Source organism: Leuciscus leuciscus (genome assembly GCF_965113295.1).
Source record: "Leuciscus leuciscus genome assembly, chromosome: 10".
In the NCBI taxonomy this organism is placed as follows: domain Eukaryota; kingdom Metazoa; phylum Chordata; class Actinopteri; order Cypriniformes; family Leuciscidae; genus Leuciscus; species Leuciscus leuciscus.
Genome location: NC_138734.1, coordinates 30,728,247 through 30,748,384, shown reverse-complemented (window position 1 = coordinate 30,748,384; position 20,138 = coordinate 30,728,247). Strand labels below are relative to the sequence as shown.

Genomic DNA, 20,138 nt, shown 5'->3' with positions numbered 1-20,138 from the left:
ATGTGTCCGATCTGATTGGTTAATAATAATCCTATTTCAGTATCTTGCCGCACTATTGGCTCGACTTATATAGTAGGCAACCGCGTTTGCCTGCATATTTACGGGTCGTGCAATATAATTTCGGGGTAAATGTGCAATAAATGGGAGTGGCAACACTTTTCATATCGTTGAGAATAAAACAACCGTCCCAACTTTACAAATCCAGGTTCTCCCTCCATGGGGATCATCCATTTCGAAAAGTAAAGCAGATACGGACCCTCGGCCCACGCGAGATGCAATGCGATTGGTTGCTGGACCAGCCAATGGAATTAATCTGTGTAAATCCTATTATTTTAATAATAAAAAATCCTATTATTTTAATAGGATTTAAAATTGCCTAGTCATTAGATTTGTGAATTCTCTTTCTGAAAAACAAAATTATATCATTAATCTTTTAATTATTTTGGCGAAGTTTTATATTCATTAGACAAAAATAACTCAAAAGAAACCCTCCTATATTACCTTTTATAACACTGATCTCACAATATACTTAGAATATCTTTTAAACATGAGATCACAAAACAAAAAGCTTATAAAAACAATACAACTTTTAAAGCTTTTCAAATACATATAACTGCCCTGATATTATAAACTTTCATTTCTGTATTTATTATTTATTTTATTATTATTATGTACATTTATACTTTAGTTGTTGTTGTTATTAATACATTTTGAATTGTATTTACAGTGCCTTGTATTCATTTTGTTTTTTGTTGCATTGTACTTGAAATGTTTGTAATTTAACTAAATAAATAAAAAGCCAAATATGTTATGTATACCGTACGTAATAAGATATATTTCTAAAATCAATACTTTCAAGCAAATCTGGAGGCTAATGAAATGAAACAGATGAGAATCATTTTCCCATCTAAATACAGTTGATTTTATTGTAATGTGATGAATCAGAAAAATAAAAAAATATAACATTCGCTTAGGCTGTTTTTTAAATGGAACAAAATAAAGTGAAACCAAAGTAACAATTTGAAGTGACCAGACCACTGACATTGATAATGAATATTATAAACAAATATATAAGATGGCACCACAAGACGACTTTCACTTGCAGAGCAAATTTAGCACGTTTATAGTTAACTGGGTAGCAATTGTGAACAATTTTAATAGAGAATTCAAAAATAATTTGGATTTCTTCACCACTACGGTTGGATGGCGTATTAGTGATACTGAAAGCTGATTGGCCTTGATATATATGCGGAAAAGGGACAATTTAATTATTAATTTATATGATGTCCGTTTATTTGATGTTTTTGCGCGCATTTTCCACGGGTTTTAATAATAAAACTGGTCTGAAAGAATGAATATCATATTAAAGAAAACGTCAACATTAAGGTTGCAATTATTTAATAAATCAGAGTCGATGTGCGCGTGCATGCGTGATTCGAATTTTAGTTGCTAATAGCGACGTATTTTATGAATCTGAACAATCTGCATATATCTAGCTACTCCGCGATCGACCGCTGTCTGTTGGTTGAGAGACGAGGCGAATTGACAGACTGACTTTTGCAGAGCGAAACTTGAGACTTTTAACCTGTTTTTTGGATTTGTGAGAGGAGACTTAACGTTATATTCTTGAAGGACATCGGAGGATATATCCTTTTTGAAAGCGTCATTGAATTTTCTGATAATACTTTTGTTTGATATTTTTTTTCAGAGGAGTAACTTAACGTTAACGTTATTTCTGAGGAGATTTCGATTGTATTGTGTTGTGTTGTCTTGTTTGTTTTTTTTACCGATTTTATTGCAGTTTGGGGAGGTTGGCGATGGCTCGTCGTAACCACATGATGGGTGAAAGAGGAAGTGAGTGCTTTAATTTTTCATTTATTTGTTATGGTGTGTTGTACAATGACTGACTGATCCCATTTGATCCCATTTATTTGATTCATTGCATGTGAAATAAACTTGAATTGAATTTGAGTAACTTAACTGAAGTAAAAATCAGTAATTGACCACAGACATTGATTATTGATTATTATGATTAAATTAACGTTATGTGATATGTGAAATATTCCATCCTAAGAGCACTCCAGATCCAGGAGAGCTGCTTTCGGTCAGACGGCTGGTCAGGAGGTTTGGAGGCCCGATTCTGATGACCGTGATCAGGATCCGCTGCCCAGAGATGGACAAAGTAAGTTACACAATTTCCTTACTTGAGTGAAAGTAAGTTACAGATACTTCTGGTCAAATATTACTCAGTTACAAGTAAAAGTGGAAAAGACTGATTTTTACTTGAGTAAAAGTACAGAAGTACTTGTTTTTAAAAGTACGTAAGTATCAAAAGTAACGTAAAAAGTAAATGTCAATGCATTGTTTTATTATTGTTTGTAATACGTATAGTACCTTATGCCTCTGAATCTATGCCTGCCTACCTACCCACCCTCATATCAATATGAAATTTATTTCTAGAACACAGTTCCTGTAGTGGGATTGAATGTGAGATTGAATAAGTGCTCTCAATAACGTCCACAATAGTTTCGGCTGTTCCCTCAAATAGTGCCCTATTTAAAAAAATGTGGCTTTTAGGATGAATATGTCAGCCACTGTTATAAGCTAGTGTGTTCCAAAACAATGGCAAAATGAGCATTTAGAAGACCAAACCCAACATTGAAAATGAAAGTCAGATTGATGTCAGAATCCAACTACTTTCTACTCAAGGACCTTGACAGAAATGTAACGTTAGTGGAGTAAAAAGTATGATACCTGTCTTTCAAATGTAGTGAAGTTAAAGTAAAATGTTTCCAGAAAAAAATAATACTCAAGTAAAGTACAGATACTCAAAAAGTGTACTTAAGTACTGTACTCAAATAAATGTACTTTGTTACTGTCCACCTCTGCCGCTGCCAGACCCGATCCAGACACAGAGCCAGGATCGTCCTGGACATTTACCATCTCTGTCTTCTGAGTTTTCTTTTTCTGTGTCCAAAGGTCAGGCTCACGGGGCGACGGCGAAGCAGAACCCAGATGTTGGACGTCCGTCCACTTCATCTAAACACTCTCGCAGAGGTCAGAATAGGCTTTTAATAAAGATGTAATGGCTTAGTTTCTATTTCTATTTTCAATGGCTGATTTGTCAACTAAACCAACTAAAGTACGGTAACACTTTATTTTGATGGTCCCTTTTGACCAATCTGTCGACTATAAGTAACTTTGCAACTACATGTCGACTAACTCTCATTAGAGTATATCAGTAGACTCTCTCCTTAATATCTGCAAACTCTTTATTGTAATGCTCACCAACAGACACTCTACTGACAACAAGTAACTTTTCAACTACATGTCAACTTATTCTAACCCTACCAGTCTATTAATACTCTAATGAGAGTTAGTAGACATGTAGGTGCAATTTTACTTATAGGCAACTGAATGTCTGTTGGGAGGAGCATTTTACTATTAAGATTTGAATAGTAAAATGTAAGTTATGTCATTGGTTAATTTGATGTCAGAGATGGGTCTAATAGTTGTTTTCATTCGTTTTTTCTTCATTTCAGAAAAAGCTCCAGAACATAGGGAGAGACTTTGCCTCAGGATCTGGAAGGCTACGAAGGGTGTTTTCAGCTGCTGTTTCTGTGGTGCTGTGACTGTTGTGGAGCCTTTCATTCCTGAACCATCGTCACCTGCTGCAGATCACTCTGGTGTCAAGCCAAATAATGGTAAATCATTATTTCTCCAACATTATTTTAAACAGTATTATCTTGTTTTCCACTCAAAATAAGGCTTGTTTTTACAGAATATTAAAATTATTTCCCCCATTATAATATTATTTTCTCGACCAGCACTGACATTTTTAAAATAAAACAATGGATTATAAAATTATAAAATAGAATGTTCCTTTAACCAAGATAAAACATTTTTGAAACGGTGAAACTGGACGTTTTGAACGTTCAGGGAACATTTAGAAATAATGTTTTCTTAATTGAATGGGAATGTTAGCAAAACGTTCTCAATAAGGCATGAGCTCGATGGCTGTCTGACACACACCCGAAACACACGCACAGAATGCCGCTTCACAGACAGCATACGATCCAGAAAAGAATTCAATTTCACCACTTATTTCTCTTGAATTGTCAAAAACATGCAAAATTGTCAAAATGGCTGTCGTGCCGAGTATTACAGAGTCAGTTATGTCATAAATAAGACATTGCTATGCATTTAATAAATGTCAGTGTTTAATAAAATATATCTATATTTAGATATGGCCCATATGATCTTTACCATTACAAAAACTGAGCCACATGTGCCAGAGTTGGCCAAATGAAGCCTGGAAATGTATGTTTTCTTTTTAATTAAAGATCAGATAAAATAAGAAAAATAACTTTAGCGTTGAATCGGAATCACCAGGCTCCACCCTCGTAATCGTGATAATAGTGAAATGAAATTACTATTACTATTGTGAAATAATATGTTGGGACATTTATGCAGGCATTAAGCAGAAGTCAGGTGGATAGCGTGAACAATTCCCATTACTTTAGATCTGTAACTTTACAGATAAGATTTGAATAGTAAAATGTAAGTTATGTCATTGCTTAATTTGACGTCAGAGATGGGTCTAATAGTTGTTTTCATTTGTTTTTTCTTCATTTCAGAAAAAGCTCCAGAACATAGCGAGAGACCTGGTCTTTGCCTCAGGATCTGGAAGGCTACGAAGGGTGTTTTCAGCTGCTGTTCCTGTGGTGCTGTGACTGTTGTGGAGCCTTTCATTCCGTCACCTGCTCCAGATCACTCTGGTGTCAAGCCAAATAATGGTAAATCATTATTTCTCCAACATTATTTTAAACAGTATTATCTTGTTTTCCACTCAAAATAAGGCTTGTTTCTACAGAATATTAAAATGATTTCCCCCATTATAATATTATTTTCTCGACCAGAAAAAGCTCCAGAACGTATGAAGAAACCTGGTCGTTTCCATAAGCTCAGGAAGGCTGTTTTCAGCAGGTCTTCCAGTGGTGCTGTGACTGTTGTGGAGCCGTTTATTCCTCAACCATCACCACCTGCTTCAGATCACTCCGGCGTCAAGCCAAATAATGGTAAATCATTATTTCTCCATCATTATTTTAATTAACTGCAGATGTTTTGATATTGGATCATTCGTGCCGCGAGATGTTTTATAGGGGGCGGTGAAAAAAGTCAGGCACCGAAAGTTGCGTTCTTATTCGGTCTCGATACTACCGTTTACGTCGGAACCGGTTCCCTATTGGAACCGGGTTTCGGTACCCAACCCTAATCATTGCTTAATTTGACGTCAGAGATGGGTCTAATAGTTGTTTTCATTTGTTTTTTCTTCATTTCAGAAAAAGCTCCAGAACCTGGTCGTTCTCTCAAGTTCTGGGAGGATACGATGGGTGTTTTCAGCAGCACTTCCAGTAATTCTGTGACTGTTGTGGAGCCTTTTATTCCTCCAGCAGATTCTGTTCCTGAACCATCATCACCACCTGCTCCAGATCCGTCCGGCGTCAAGCCAAATAGTGGTAAATCATTATTTCTCCATCATTATTTTAAACAGTATTATCTTGTTTTCCACTCAAAATAAGGCTTGTTTTTACAGAATATTAAAATTATTTCCCCCATTATAATATTATTTTCTCGACCAGCGCTAACATTTTTTAAATAAAACAATGTATCTAGCAACAGACACTCTACTGACTATAAGTAACTTTTCAACTACTGTACATGTCAACTTATTTTAACCCTACCAGTCTACTAATACTTTAATGAGAGTTAGTAGACATGCAGGTGCAATGTTTCTTATAGACTTATAGAATGTCACCAAAATAAAGTGAAACCAAAGTAACAATTTGATGTGACCACTGACATTGATAATTAATATAATAAAAAAAGTAATAAAAAAACCAAACAGTTTTTGATGTCTGAAATGTTCCATCCTCAGGAACTGTTTCCATAGATTCCTCTCCGGGCATCACGTCATCCTCAGCTTCCTGGTTCGACAGCCTCGAAGGGTTTCTGTGTCCTCCGCTGCCGGGTCAAGTTCCTGTCGAGCCAACAGAGACATCAACTGGCCGAACTGCTCGGCGTGCCGTGAGGGCTTCTCCAGTGAACAAGAGCTCAACAGGTGAGACTGAAATAAGGCTGGGCAGTGCAAAGTCTACAGATAGAGATTTTGCTATTTCATGCATAACTGAGTCAAGTTTTTAACACGTCCGATCACATTTACTGTTGCTCGACCAGCACTGATATTTTTTAAATAAAACAATGGATCTAGCAACAGACACTCTACTGACTATAAGTAACTTTTCAACTACTGTACATGTCAACTTATTTTAACCCTACCAGTCTACTAATACTCTACTAATACTTTAATGAGAGTTAGTAGACATGCAGGTGCAATGTTTCTTATAGACTTATAGAATGTCTTAAAGGGACCAAAATAAAGTGAAACCAAAGTAACAATTTGATGTGACCACTGACATTGATAATTAATATAATAAAAAAAGTAATAAAAAAAAACAAACAGTTTTTGATGTCTGAAATGTTCCACCCTCAGGCCGCTTCAGATCCTGGAGAACTGTTTCCATAGATTCCTCATCCTCAGCTTTGTCCTCAACCCCCCCTGAGGCCCATGTCGAGAGGAGATGTCGAGAGTCGTTGAATCTGTGCAGCCGAGGCACGTACAGCGTCGAGGAAGAGGGTTTGTCCTGGTCCGACAGCCTCGAAGGGTTTCTGTGTCCTCCGCTGCCGGGTCAAGTTCCTGTCGAGCCAACAGAGACATCAACTGGCCGAACTGTTCAGGGTGCCGCGGAGGCTTCTCCAGTGAACAAGAGCTCAACAGGTGAGACTGAAATAAGGCTGGGCAGTGCAAAGTCTACAGATAGAGATTTTGCTATTTCACGCATAACTGAGTCAAGTTTTTAACACGTCCGATCACATTTACTGTTGCTCGACCAGCACTGATATTTTTAAAATAAAACAATGGATCTAGCAAGCTAATAATTGTCTCATGTTTTTCTGTTTGTTTTTCAGAGTCCTTTGAGTCTCTCTATAACATGGAAAAGTTAATTGGATCCGGAGGATTTGGCAGAGTGTTCCTGGGAACACGCAAATTTGATGGCAAAAGGGTAAATCTTACTGAATTGTACAAACATTTTGCTCTTGCATGCATCAAAACACATTTAAAACAATTTACAAATGGTTTAATACTTAATACAAGGCCAGATGCTTGAATACTGTTACTGTTATTGAAACTGTTTTTTTTGTTTGTTTTTTGCAGGTTGCCATCAAGCAGTTACGCAAGATTGACAACAATCGTTATCTTAATATTGTAAGTTGGCCAAAACCTGAATGTGTATAGAGTTGTTTAAGTGCAGATTACTGTAGTTAATACACCCGTAGGAAGCATTAGGTATAAATGTGATCAACAAATAAGCTTAGAGGCACCAAATAACTTTGAGCTGAAAAGGCTCTTTTGAACGCATCTAAAAAGATCAAAGAATAGTACATTTCAAAATGATGTTTTCTTCAGATTTTTACCCAGCTAACCTTCTGTCTGCTTCTTCTCTCTAGCCTGGGAATCCCGAACCTCTCGTTACAGAGGTGGCACTGCTGTTGCTGATAAAGCGAGAACCCATAAGCCCTTTTGTCATACAACTGCACGAGTGGTTTGAACATCCTAGATCATTCACTCTGGTTATGGAGTATCCGGAGCCCTGCCAGACCTTGCTGGACTCAATGAATCGTCAACCTTTGAGTGACTGTCTCTTACGGGTCATCATGAGACAGGCTGTGCGGGCAGTGCAACACTGCATCCGTTGTGGGGTTTTCCATAGTGACATTCATACGAAAAATTTCCTGTGGAAGAAAGACACGCTAGAACTCAAGCTGATAGACTTTGGCTGCGGTCAGCTAGTTAGTAGTGAAGGCTGCGAGAGCAACAAATACAAGGGTGAGCATTTTGGGAGTGTGGAAACCTGAAGGTAGTGACTTACTAATTATTTGATGATGCTTGAAAAAAAAAAGCTCAACAATGTGCAAATGTCTTTCTTACAGGAATGATGTCATACCGCCCACCTGAAGTCTTTAAAGAACCTCGATTCCACGCCGTCCCAGCAAATGTCTGGTCTCTAGGAGTGTTGCTCTACGAGTTGTCGAACGAATGTCTTCCTTTTGTTAGTGTAACGGAAGTCACACGAGCCAAAGTTACATTTGTAAACCCCGACTTATCCAAACGTGAGTGAATAATGATGATAACATTGAAATCAGAATTTTCATATATAGCTCAACGTATAGCGAAAGCCATCGCTGTTTTCAAAAATGCCAGGTCACATGGTCATGACTAACCAGCTCTCTCCTTATTAAAATGTGTACAGACTGCAGGGATCTGATTAGACAGTGTCTAGCGAGGGATCCAACTAAACGCCCCAGCTTAGACCAGATGTTACAACATCAATGGACTGATGAGGCAGTATAACAGGTAAAGTAGGATTATTATCTTTTGTCTTAAATTCTGGATTATTTGTAGTGAGATTTTCAAATTTGTGTTCATTGTAATGTTCTTGTTATAGTCAAATCACCTATATAGCTATATCATTTATATAGCGCTTGATACTATACAGATTGTTTTAAAGCTGCATCCCTGAAGTAAACAGGAAAATAACAGAATCAGTAAACCAAACAGAATTCAATTCTGCTCTAGCTCTAAAAAAACATTCATGAGTTGACTTGTTCATATTCTCTTTGTTTTGGATAGGAAATAACATACTTGCTGAGAGCTCTGAGCTCGAGACTTGACCCGAAGCCTGAAGACCAACACCAACCTGACAGAAACTCAGAGCCTTTTATTCCTCCAGCAGATCCTGTTCCTGAACCATCATCACCACCTGCTCCAGATCCGTCCGGCGTCAAGCCAAATAATGGTAAATCATTACCATGACCATTAGCTGCAATCACTCATCATCGCCAGCTGCCACTCATCTCATCTCCTATAAATCCTCACCACTTTCTCATCTCCTTTGTCAGATCATTGTATGAAGTCTCTGTGTTGTCTGATCCTGTTCCCGTGCCTCGTGTCCCGTCTTGAGTTCCTGTGTTCCGGTTTCGCGTCTTGTTGGATTACGTTTCATGTCTGGATCAAGTCATCACTCATCAGAGCACGCTGCACTTCATCCATCACTCCGTGTCTGACCATCAAAGTCCCTGCGCCACCGCCTGCATCACCCGGATTAATTCTTCATCATCATCATCATCATCAACATTATTGACTATTAATAAAGAGCTTTTACTTGCATATTGTGTCCTCGTTTCTGACGTAACATGCAGACTATACCTGGCTGCGTTTCATTACAATGAAAATGCTGGTCTTGCACAAGCAACATCATCAATATTGATGAACTTTCGGACACTGTTTCGTCCTATGTTACCTTTTGTGTGGATACTGTTATCCCAGTCAAAACCGTTATCACTTTCCCCAACAATAAACCATGGGTTACCAAAGATCTAAAAACAGTGATTAATAAGAAAAAAAAAGATCTTCTTTACTGGTGACTCATTGGAGAGAAAGTTTGTATCCAGAGAGGTTAGGGCTGAAATAGTAAAAGCCAAAAGTAAGTATAGGGAAAAAATAGAAAAACAATATGTAAATGGCGACCTTAGGTCAGCATGGCGTGGGATTAATCAGTGTGGTAATGAACCCAAGCAGCAGATCAGCCTTAACAGTGTTCAGGATGACTGTTTGCCTGATGCTTTTAATACTTTTTTTTTACTATTTGAAACGTCTGATTTCATGCATGATGTCTCCAGGTTGAAAAACTCCTTGACACCATGTAGGCAAGGCAAGGCAAGTTTATTTATATAGCACATTTCATACACAATGGCAATTCAAAGTGCTTTACATAGAAGAGATTAAAATAATAAAAAGAAATAAGAATAATTAAAACAGTTTAGAAAAATAAAATAAAAAACAGTACTTTTAAAAATAAAAAAAAGAATATTATTATAGATCTTTCCTTCAAAGGATTCCCTTAAGACTTAAATCTTTCCTTCTTTTAACCTTCAATCTTCTTACGACTTCCATCTATCAACTTTCCTTTAACTTTCTTTTCTCCCTCATTTACTCACACGTTCTTTTCACTTTCTTTAGCACTATGTTCACATTCTTTCTCAGACGAAAACTTTAATATCGTCATTTAAATACTGTTCTACTTTCAAACCCACATTAATACACGTCACTTTCACCTCCATAATTATTTCTCATTTGACAGAAAATAGGTGTGTAAAAATGGTCTAGTTTACTGTTAGATGACCCCATGTTTGGCTGAATCCCCTTTCTGGATTTAACTCTCTTGACACGTGTCTTACTAGTCCGTCAAACGTCTTCAACAGACCCAATTTTTTCACCCAAAATCGGCCAGGTTTTAGCAAATATGCTCTGTGATTATCTGTGATTATGGTTTTACTCAGAATCTTCTCATGAGCACTTTCTAGCGCTTGATTACTGATGACCCCATGTAGCAGGGCCGGAGTGGGGCCACTTTTCAGCCCGGGAGTTTCAGGCCCAAGACCGGCCCTCTTTTTCCATGGTGGAATTCCATATTAGCACTTTTTCCAAATTGGATAAATGAAGCAACAGTTCAGCTCTTACTATTGTGTAGTTTTTATTAATAACATGGTTCAACAAATAATGTAAAGGTTAAATAATAATTCACTTAAGCTGAGAAGTTAACAAAAAATGTTCCACTATTCCACATGGGTAGGTTGATAAATTAACAAAAGCAGAAAGAAAGAAAGAAAGAAAGAAAGAAAGAAAGAAAGAAAGAAAGAAAGAAAGAAAGAAAGAAAGAAAGAAAGAAAGAAAGAAAGAAAGAAAGAAAGAAAGAAAGAAAGCATTTGAAATGTATCCCACTCTTCCACAAAGAGGCATATTGAACTAATGTTTACAGATTTATTTGTATTTAAAAATATTCAAAAAGAATGCTTTTTTAATCAAAAAACGTGATACCTAATGACATTTGAGGTTATTAAAACAGTAAGTCCCGCCCATCGACTGCCAAAAATAAAAGTGTTCGAGCGAGCAAAAGCAGGAGATCAAGCGCGAGAGCGTGGGGAATGATCATGCGCGCGCGCGAGGGCAGAGGAGATGTCATACGCGCGCGCGGGGTTTGAATGAGCTCGCGAGTTCCCGCTTCCTCGCGTGTAGATCTGTTATCCTCTCGCGAATGTCATTTACTGCGCGCGCCAGCATCAGTTGTGCGCTCCGTTTATTTTGTCATTGATTTGCCGCCATAGGGCCGGCCCAGCTATCGGTAGGCACCGGCGGTGCCGCGGTAGCCTACCTGAGAAAACGTTTTAGAAAAGACAGGCTATGGACCCAACCAACTCTATGGGAGGGGAGGGGAGAACTCCCTCTCATGGTACAACCCATGCAGAGGCTGCGCGCTGCGGTGTCAGAATGCGGAAAGTGCATTTTCCTAACATAAAATGTAACTAACGTGACAAATAAAAAAAAAAAAAAAATCCTCGACCGGCCCAAAAGTGAAGCGGCCCAATGTAACTAACGTACGGTGACGCATTGCTGCCACATACATATTATTTTTTTTCCCTCAATTATGTCGTAATAACGAGATCTTATGTCGTTTTAACGACATCTTTTCTCGTAATAACGAGATCTTATGTCGTTAAAACGACATCTTTTTCTCGTAATAACGAGATCTTATGTCGTTAAAACGACATCTTTTTCTCGTAATAACGAGATGTTATGTCGTTAAAACGACATCTTTTTTTTGCCCTTATAAGGACATGTGTAGTCATGTACAAAATATGCCTTTATCCACATAAAATTGACAGCCTATCTCGCCTTTATCACACGTTCAAAAAGCTTAAGCAAATAGTAGCAGCCCCCAATCATGCAAAATTAATCAATGAGGCCCTTTTTTGAAAATATATTTTAAATAGGCCTATAAGTTTTTTTATATATATAATATATTATATATAAGCTTTATTTTTGTTAATAGGCTATATCTTCATTCATTAGATACAAGTAGTCAAAACACAACAGAAAATTTTACAACATTGTGTTCTTATTTTGTTTAATTAACGAAATGTCAATCTTCGTCTTTATAACAGAAGATACAATACAATACAAAAATCTTCAAGATGTATAACGGATTGTCACCTTATAAACAGTCCTTTTTTAATGGAATAATACACCCTTATAATAAAGAAAAAGCTTCAGTGATGAAGAATATGAACGCAATGCATTTAATTATACGTTAAGCGTTTTAGAAACCCTTTATTATAAAGAAAATAGGTGGCTCTTAACGTGTCTTTCTATGGGAGGATGGTATTGCGGTGCACAGCAAATATTCAATGCATGCAATGCAAATATTCAATGGTAGCTATTCAATGCAAAACAAAAATGAAAAATACAAGTAGCCAATAAAATCAACAAATTATTGTGGCATTAATTAGCCCATAAACAATATTTATTTTAAAGCCTAAACGAATTTGTTTAAAGAAAAACACCAGCGTTGGGCGTTTATCTGCAGGCTTCAGCCGCCCTTTTCAAACTGGCGCAATAAAATGCAACAGAATTTGATTAGTTAAACATGAAGAGGATTATCCGTCTGGCATGGCCACTCGCTCTAACGTTAACCTAGATAAATGTTTATTAAGCGTATATCCAAGTGTTTGTGCGGAGTGTGGAGCGCGCAATGACATGGATGAAGGCGCCGGTGCCATCACTCGCATTTTCCTATCAACAGTGGAAACAACTTAAAATACTCCATCATTTCTGGTCATACAGAAAATAATACATCAGTCGCAACTACTTTTATTTGTGTAAACTCACAACAACAAGAAAACGGTGTGCTTTTGTAAAATAAAAGAAAACGAACAGGGCGCGCTTTCATGATCTCCGTGAATTGGAGCGCGCCTGAAAAATGAACTGAAAAACAGTGTATAGACAAGCCTCACAGACATGAGAAATATATAACTATAAAGTTTATAAAAAAAAATGTCTACCAACGAAAAAAAATCCAATCGAAAGCAAATACGGTACCATCTGATTATGTAATCCTGTCCGTATGAAAGGCGCATCTAGGCTACATTACAGCGGAGATGTATGGAGATATGTATGCAGGCAGCCTACACTGATTTAGAAAAGACTAGTTCATTAATTAAAATGCTTCGTTATTTTTTTCAGATACATTTATTATATCATTAGCCTACTTTTGCCGGCGCTTTGCGGCAAGTTTTATGCATGCGCTTGAGCGCGGAATATCCTACATGCACCCAGGATTGAATATAAACGTGCATTCATTAAATGAATGAATACTAGTCTAGAAAAATCCTTTAGTCTATGGCAACTCTAATCAATAGCCTACATTTAATATTTGACATTATTTCATTAGTAATTAGTATCCAGCTCTTCACATTTAATTAGTTGAGTTAGCATAATTAATGAACTAATAAAATAATAAAATAAAATTTAAATTAAGATACTAACCATATATTTCTATATAGCATTGCTTATTCCACCACACAAAGGACTGTTTATAAGGTGACAATCCGTTATACATGTGAAGATTGTAGGCTGTATCTTGAAGATTTTTGTATTATATTGTATCTTCTGTTATAAAGACGAAGATTGACATTTCGTTAATTAAACAAAATAAGAACACAATGTTGTAACATTTTCGGTTGTGTTTTGACTACTTGACTCTAATGAATGAAGATATAGCCTATTAACAAAAATAAATCTTATATATAATATATTATATAAAAAAAACTTATAGGCCTATTTAAAATATATTTTCAAAAAAGGGCCTCATTGATTAATTTTGCATGATTGGGGGCTGCTACTACTTGCTTAATAAGCTTTTTGAACGTGTGATAAAGGCGCGATAGGCTGTCAATTTTATGTGGATAAAGGCATATTTTGTACATGACTACACATGTCCTTATAAGGGCAAAAAAAAGATGTCGTTTTAACGACATAAGATCTCGTTATTACGAGAAAAGATGTCGTTAAAACGACATAAGATCTCGTTATTACGAGAAAAGATGTCGTTAAAACGACATAAGATCTCGTTATTACAACATAATTGAGGGAAAAAAAGAATATGTATGTGGCAGCAATGCGTCACCGTACTAACGTGACAAATATATGTAAAAAAAATAAAAAAAATAAAAATCCTTGACCGGCCCAAAAGTGAAGCGGCCCACCGGGAATTCTCCCGATTACCCACCCCGGGCCTGGTAGTATATAACAAGGGTAACATGATAGGGTCCAGGTCCAAAGACAGTTTATAAATAAAAAGACATCAAAAGCAGAAAAAAGCTCCTAAAGTGCATAGTGCCAAGAACAGATCAGTCCATAATGATTTCCTCAGCTCAATATTTAAAAGCATAATTGCTGAAGGAATAAATGATCTTCCATAACGGTTTGTCTTTCTAGGGGGCTGCAAGTAACGCCGACCTGATGGCATAAGAACAAATTCATCTCCCAGAATATGATGTTGGTTCATCAGACTTTTTACTTTTTGAAGAACACGTTTCTCCCAAAGAGAATTTAAGTCGCACATTTGGATTCCAATAATTTTGGAACAGACTTTCACAATATTATTTAAACAGTTTCGGTCCTTCACTGAAATATTACCAAACCAACAAATGAAAGAAAAAGTAAGAAGGCTCTCAATATAAGACAAATACACCGTGCACAGTATAGATTTAGAAACCCCAAAGGAATTTATCCTGCGCAATAAATGTACTCTCTGCTGGGCCCGTTTGACCACTGATTCAGAGTTCCTTTCAAACTTCAGTTGAATCAAAAACCGTACCCAGATATTTATAATAATTTACCATCTCCACATCCTCGCCATGGATCCTGCATACTGAAGTATTTGTCCCTTTTTTTCTAAAATCGATAATGAGTTCCTTAGTTTCAAGAAGGCTGTCATCACACCACTTAACGAAATCAGGAAGTGCACGTCCGTGATCTGACTCTGTGCCATGGAGGAGTGACAGCAGAGCAGTATCATCAGAAAATTGAACAAGAAAACTATCCTCTTTAAGAGACCTACAACTATCCGTGTATAAAATGAACAGTAGCGGGGAAAGTACACAGCCTTGTGGGGAACCTGTGTTGGAGACTTGGGTTTTTAAAGTAACCCCATTTACTAAAACCCTCTGTGTCCTATCAGTCAGAAAATGTAAGAACAAGGCTAAAAGCTGATCGGGCAGATTAAAATAAGAAGCAAGCCTCTCAATCAAAATGAGAGGCTGCATTTTGTTAAAAGCTGATGAAAAGTCAGCAAATAAAAGCCTGGCATGAGATTGGGGTTTCTCCAAATGCTTATAAAGTGTGTCCAAGATAAAAAGCTTAGCATCATCCACACCTTTATTCCTCTGATAGGCAAATTGAAGAGAATCAAGTTTGCCCTCGACCAAGATGAGAACCTCTTCTTTTAGGATTTTCTCAAGGTTTTTTACTACAAGGGAACTTGCTGATATTTAAAAAGTCACCCTAAGAATATAGGAAGCTGTAGTGATTTGTTGCTTTCTTTAATATCATTGAATCTATTCACACAGAGTATTGCGGAAACAAATAAGGTGTCGGACAAGCATGCAAACAGTTTTTGGATACACATAAATAGCTTTCTGTTAGTCGCAGGTGTCTTTCGAATATATTTAAGAATGTCCGTTTGAATTCACTAAACAGGTCATGAGAGAAATGTAACTCTGAAATAGTAAACACCTGTTTAAGTAACTCTTCTGAACCATGCTTAGTAACCGACGTTATTCTAGTTTATTAATAAACCCTAAAATAGTGTTGGAATTCTATACACACACTGTTTTAAACTAACACCTCTTAATGCTGACCATTTCTAGTATCTTTAGTTACTTATATTTGCTTTAGTCCACTCTCTAAAGCGAATGAAATGTTGCGAAATGTTCAATGGCATTGAAATCCATCCACTAAAAACCTGGCTCTGACTGCAATGGTCCTAATTTTACATTGTTTCCTCACTGTCGCTCTGAATGCACACAGTTAATCACATGGTGCAGGATTTGTCCAGTGGATCCTGTGGAGGGGGCGCCGGATGCTGCGCCGCTCCCGTCTTGGGTATCGCCACCATGGGTTTGGGCCGCAGGGCAGGGGGCTTGAGCTGCACCCCCATGCGCGGGGCCACGGCGGGTTTGAAGGTGCTCATGGTATCGCTAGAGGAGCTGGTGCTGCGGCGCATGGGCGGCTCCGTCAGGGCGGGCCGGAGCAGGAGCCCGTGCAGTTGGCTAAGGGACTCGGTGGAGCTGGCCGGTGTGGGAGCGTAAAATATGCCTTATTGATGAAACACAAGCAGAATGAGTGTGTGAACTGTTTGTAAAGCCATTTTTACTTTACTTAAATTAAATTAACTTCTGGTATTTCGGTAGCTTCAACAAGGGGGTCATTATGAAGCCTCAGAAAACTTCCAAGGGTTTCAAATGAGACAAAACAAGTTTTAAAATAATCAACAACAACAACAACAACAACAACAACAAAACAATGTAAAAAATGTTTTCCTCTTCCCCTGATTACTATACCTAAAATAAAACAAAATATATATTTTTTTGAATTAGAAAAACATTCAAAGAAAATATAAACTGAATACGAAAATATTTTTTTCTAATTGATCCTTAAAATATTTTATTGGGTAGAAAATGCTCTTTGTGCGCAAAAATATTTGTAAAAGTTTTTATTCAGTATTAATCACAAATGACTGGAAAGTTAACGTAAATTCACTAGGGTCTCAGCAAACTTATTTAAAATAATAATAAAATATAAAGACATGGACATTTCTATAATTCATATAAATATCCAAATCATTTTACTGGGTAGAAATTTATCTTTGAGAGCAAAAATATTTGTAAAAATCATGTAAATTAATTTGTCAAAAAGAGTGAGAAGCCTAAAGAATTTTAAAGAAAAGCATTTTCTGGGCCAGCAAGTTTCAATCACTTAGAAGCCTATGGAGAGGTGATCCAGCTCTCAGTTTTAATCAAAAATATCTTAATTTGTGTTCCGAAGATGAACGAAGGTCTTACGGGGTTGGAACAACATGAGGGTGAGTAATTACTGACAGAATTTTCATTTTTGGGTGAACTAACCCTTTAAGAGTTTTTCTTTATTTCTTCTGTAATTGTGATTGTTAAAAGTTCATGTCGTTATCATTTTGTTCCTTTAATGTTAGGGGTATTCAAGATTTAACTAAACGAAAGGCTGTTTTTTTGTATTGCAAGAGATTTAATGTAGATTTTTATTTTTTTACAAGAGACTCATGCTTGTTCTTCAGATGTGAATTTTTGGAAGTTTCAATGGGGCAGCGAAATTTGGCATTCTTTTGGAAGTAATTACTCAGCAGGAGTTGCAATTTTAAAGGGTTCATTTAAAGGTAAAATTGTTTATAGCAAAGTTCACATTGGGGTAGGTGGATAATTCTAACGATATCCATTGATGGGAAAATGTTTTTGTTAGGTACAGTCAGTGATGGAGTACTCGAGTCCTGGACTCGGACTCGAGTCCGACTCGAGTCCCTATTCTCTGGACTCGAGTCCGACTCGAGACTCTATTCTCAGGACTCGTGACTTGACTTGGACTCGCGGACTGATGACTCGTTCTTGGACTCGGACTCGAGGATATAAAATCGGACTTGAGCATTCATCAAATGAATGACGTTGGATGAAGTTTCTGACTAAATAGGATTTAAAATTTGATATAAGATGTTACACTTTTCCTGTTTTGGGCTCCAAGACCGGACGGGATCTCTTTTTTTCCTGCATATATGAACGAGCAGAGAGAAAGCCCCAGCCGCGCGCGCGCTCTCACCGTCTTCAAACAACACGAGCGGTGCTCCCTCCTCACGCATATTAATCAAAATCAATTGACACGATAGTAAAAGGTCGGAAGACCGAAGTTTCACGTAGATCATTCAGAGATTTTTTTCTCCTGAATTACCGCGAGGTGTGAATTGTGCTGAAAAAAAACTAAAAACGTTTGCCTTATCTTCTCTGAAAAGCGTTCCGCACATTCAGCTGACATTAGCCACAATTTCAATAAACGAAAAGACCTATCTAGTGATGAAATGTTTTCTGTGTTGACACAAATCTTGTCCTGTCCTAAACTGCCGAGATAATCACACAAGGCGTGCCGTATAGGCTACACGTCCATTAATGACACGTCCGATTCGCGAACTAATGACTCCTTTGAACGATTCACTTTAATGAATGGTTAAAACAACTGACCATCTGTCCAACAACGAACTCACGAGACGTCTGAATCGGTGTATAACAAATCGGTAACACTTTACAATATGTTCCATTTATTAAACTCTAGTTAACTACATTAGTTAACATTTAGGCTACTATTAATAAACTGCACTTCTACAGCATTGTTAATGTTAATTTCAACATTTAGCCTACTAATAGCCTACATTATTGAAATCAAATTTTTTATTTATATTTATTTATATTGTATTTATTATTTATAATTGTCAACACAGTGGTGTCATTTTTGTTTAATGTAGACCCTCTTTTATAATTATATCAGCTCTTTAAAGGTGCCAGAGTAGAGAAATGTTCGCAGTCTTGAAATATAACACAGACTCAACCTTGATGACTCGACTCGGACTCGAACACTGGGGACTCGAGACTCGACTCGGACTCGAACTCAGGTAATGGTGACTCGACTCGGACTCGACTCGGTCTCTTCTTTGGTGACTCGGACTTGGACTCGGACTCGAACACGGGGACTCGAGACTTGACTCGGACTCGACAATTGGTGACTCGACTACAACACTGGGTACAGTATATGCTTCAAATATTAAAAAATATAATGTTGATTTGTTCTCTGATATTGAAAATGAGATTAAGAAAGAAAAAGATTCCATGATATTGAAATAATTCTAGGTGGGGACTTTAATATTGTCCCAGATGTTAAGATGGATAGAATTCATATTCCAATTGGACCATCTACAGGTGATTCAGAGCTATCTGTATTTTGTGAAAATGTAGGGGTAATTGATATATGGAGATATAAACACCCACATTTGAAAGAGTACACATGGGGTAATAGGGATAAATCTTAACAGTCAAGAATCGATCTTTGGTTAATTTCTAATTCATTAGAACAAACAAACAGAGTATCAATTGAACCATCGATATTGTCTGATCACAAAATGATTTATCTTTGCATCAAAGGGAATAATGAAACTTCATTTAAAGGCTCTTAGACTTATTGGAAACTTAATAATAGATTATTGGAAATTGATAGTTTTCAACATGAAATTTAGAAGATAATACAAACATATTGGAATCAAGCTTAGTGAACAAATTTATACTGTAAAAATTGGGAGCTTATGAAGTTTCAAATTAGACTTAGTGCAATTGATAAGGCAAAGAAGTTGCAAAGTCTAATAAGTCAAAGGAAGAGGAAATTATTAGATTCTAATTTTTTAATGAATCTGCAGGCTGAGTTAGATAAATTATATATAATCAAGGCCAGGGGCGATTCTAGGATTTTCATTTTAGGGGGGCTCAGCCCCCAATGAGGGTATGATTTAAAAAAAAAAAGTTAGTTTATGGTCTAATGCGCATTATTAACTAGTTTCATTCATTCATCCAGTAACATGCATATGTCAGGGTTTTATAATCACTGAGGTACCAAATGCGAGGTATTTAGGGGGGTTCGGGGGTAAGCTCCCCCGAGAAAATTTTGATTTCTCTGATCTACATATATGCATTTTAAGATGTTTTGAAAGCCAAAAAAATTGGATAACAACAGCTTTAAAACCATGTGCGGGTAGCTGTTTATTTTCCACACTTCATCAGCATCACACTCTTTTTCTCTTTGTTTTTATCTTGCTCTGTCTTTTCCCCTCCTAAAGCTGAGCTTTGACTGATATAGGCTTTTCATTTTTGTCTGTCAGTGAAGAAAGTAAACATAGGGTCAACTGATAGGTTGATTTATGAATCATTTTCTCAGACAAAGCTACCAGGAAAGCTAGGTAACTAAGTTTATTAAATTCATTCACAATATGTACACATTCATTATTGATCTAGGCCTAATACATGGCCGTAGACAGGGCTTTATAATTAAAGAGGTC

General features: G+C 37.0%; 1 protein-coding gene across 1 annotated transcript; it reads left to right on the top strand.

The window, feature by feature from the left end:
• Positions 1-5,389: 5,389 nt before the first annotated feature.
• LOC309507340 (serine/threonine-protein kinase pim-2-like) lies at positions 5,390-8,480 on the top strand (the record flags this gene model as incomplete). Its single annotated transcript, XM_082181504.1, has 7 exons — positions 5,390-5,519; positions 6,554-6,697; positions 7,030-7,124; positions 7,277-7,327; positions 7,570-7,948; positions 8,053-8,232; positions 8,373-8,480. The coding sequence occupies 7 exons, from the start codon at positions 5,390-5,392 to the stop codon at positions 8,471-8,473; spliced, it is 1,080 nt and encodes a 359-aa protein (XP_082037630.1). The 3' UTR covers positions 8,474-8,480.
• Positions 8,481-20,138: the final 11,658 nt, after the last annotated feature.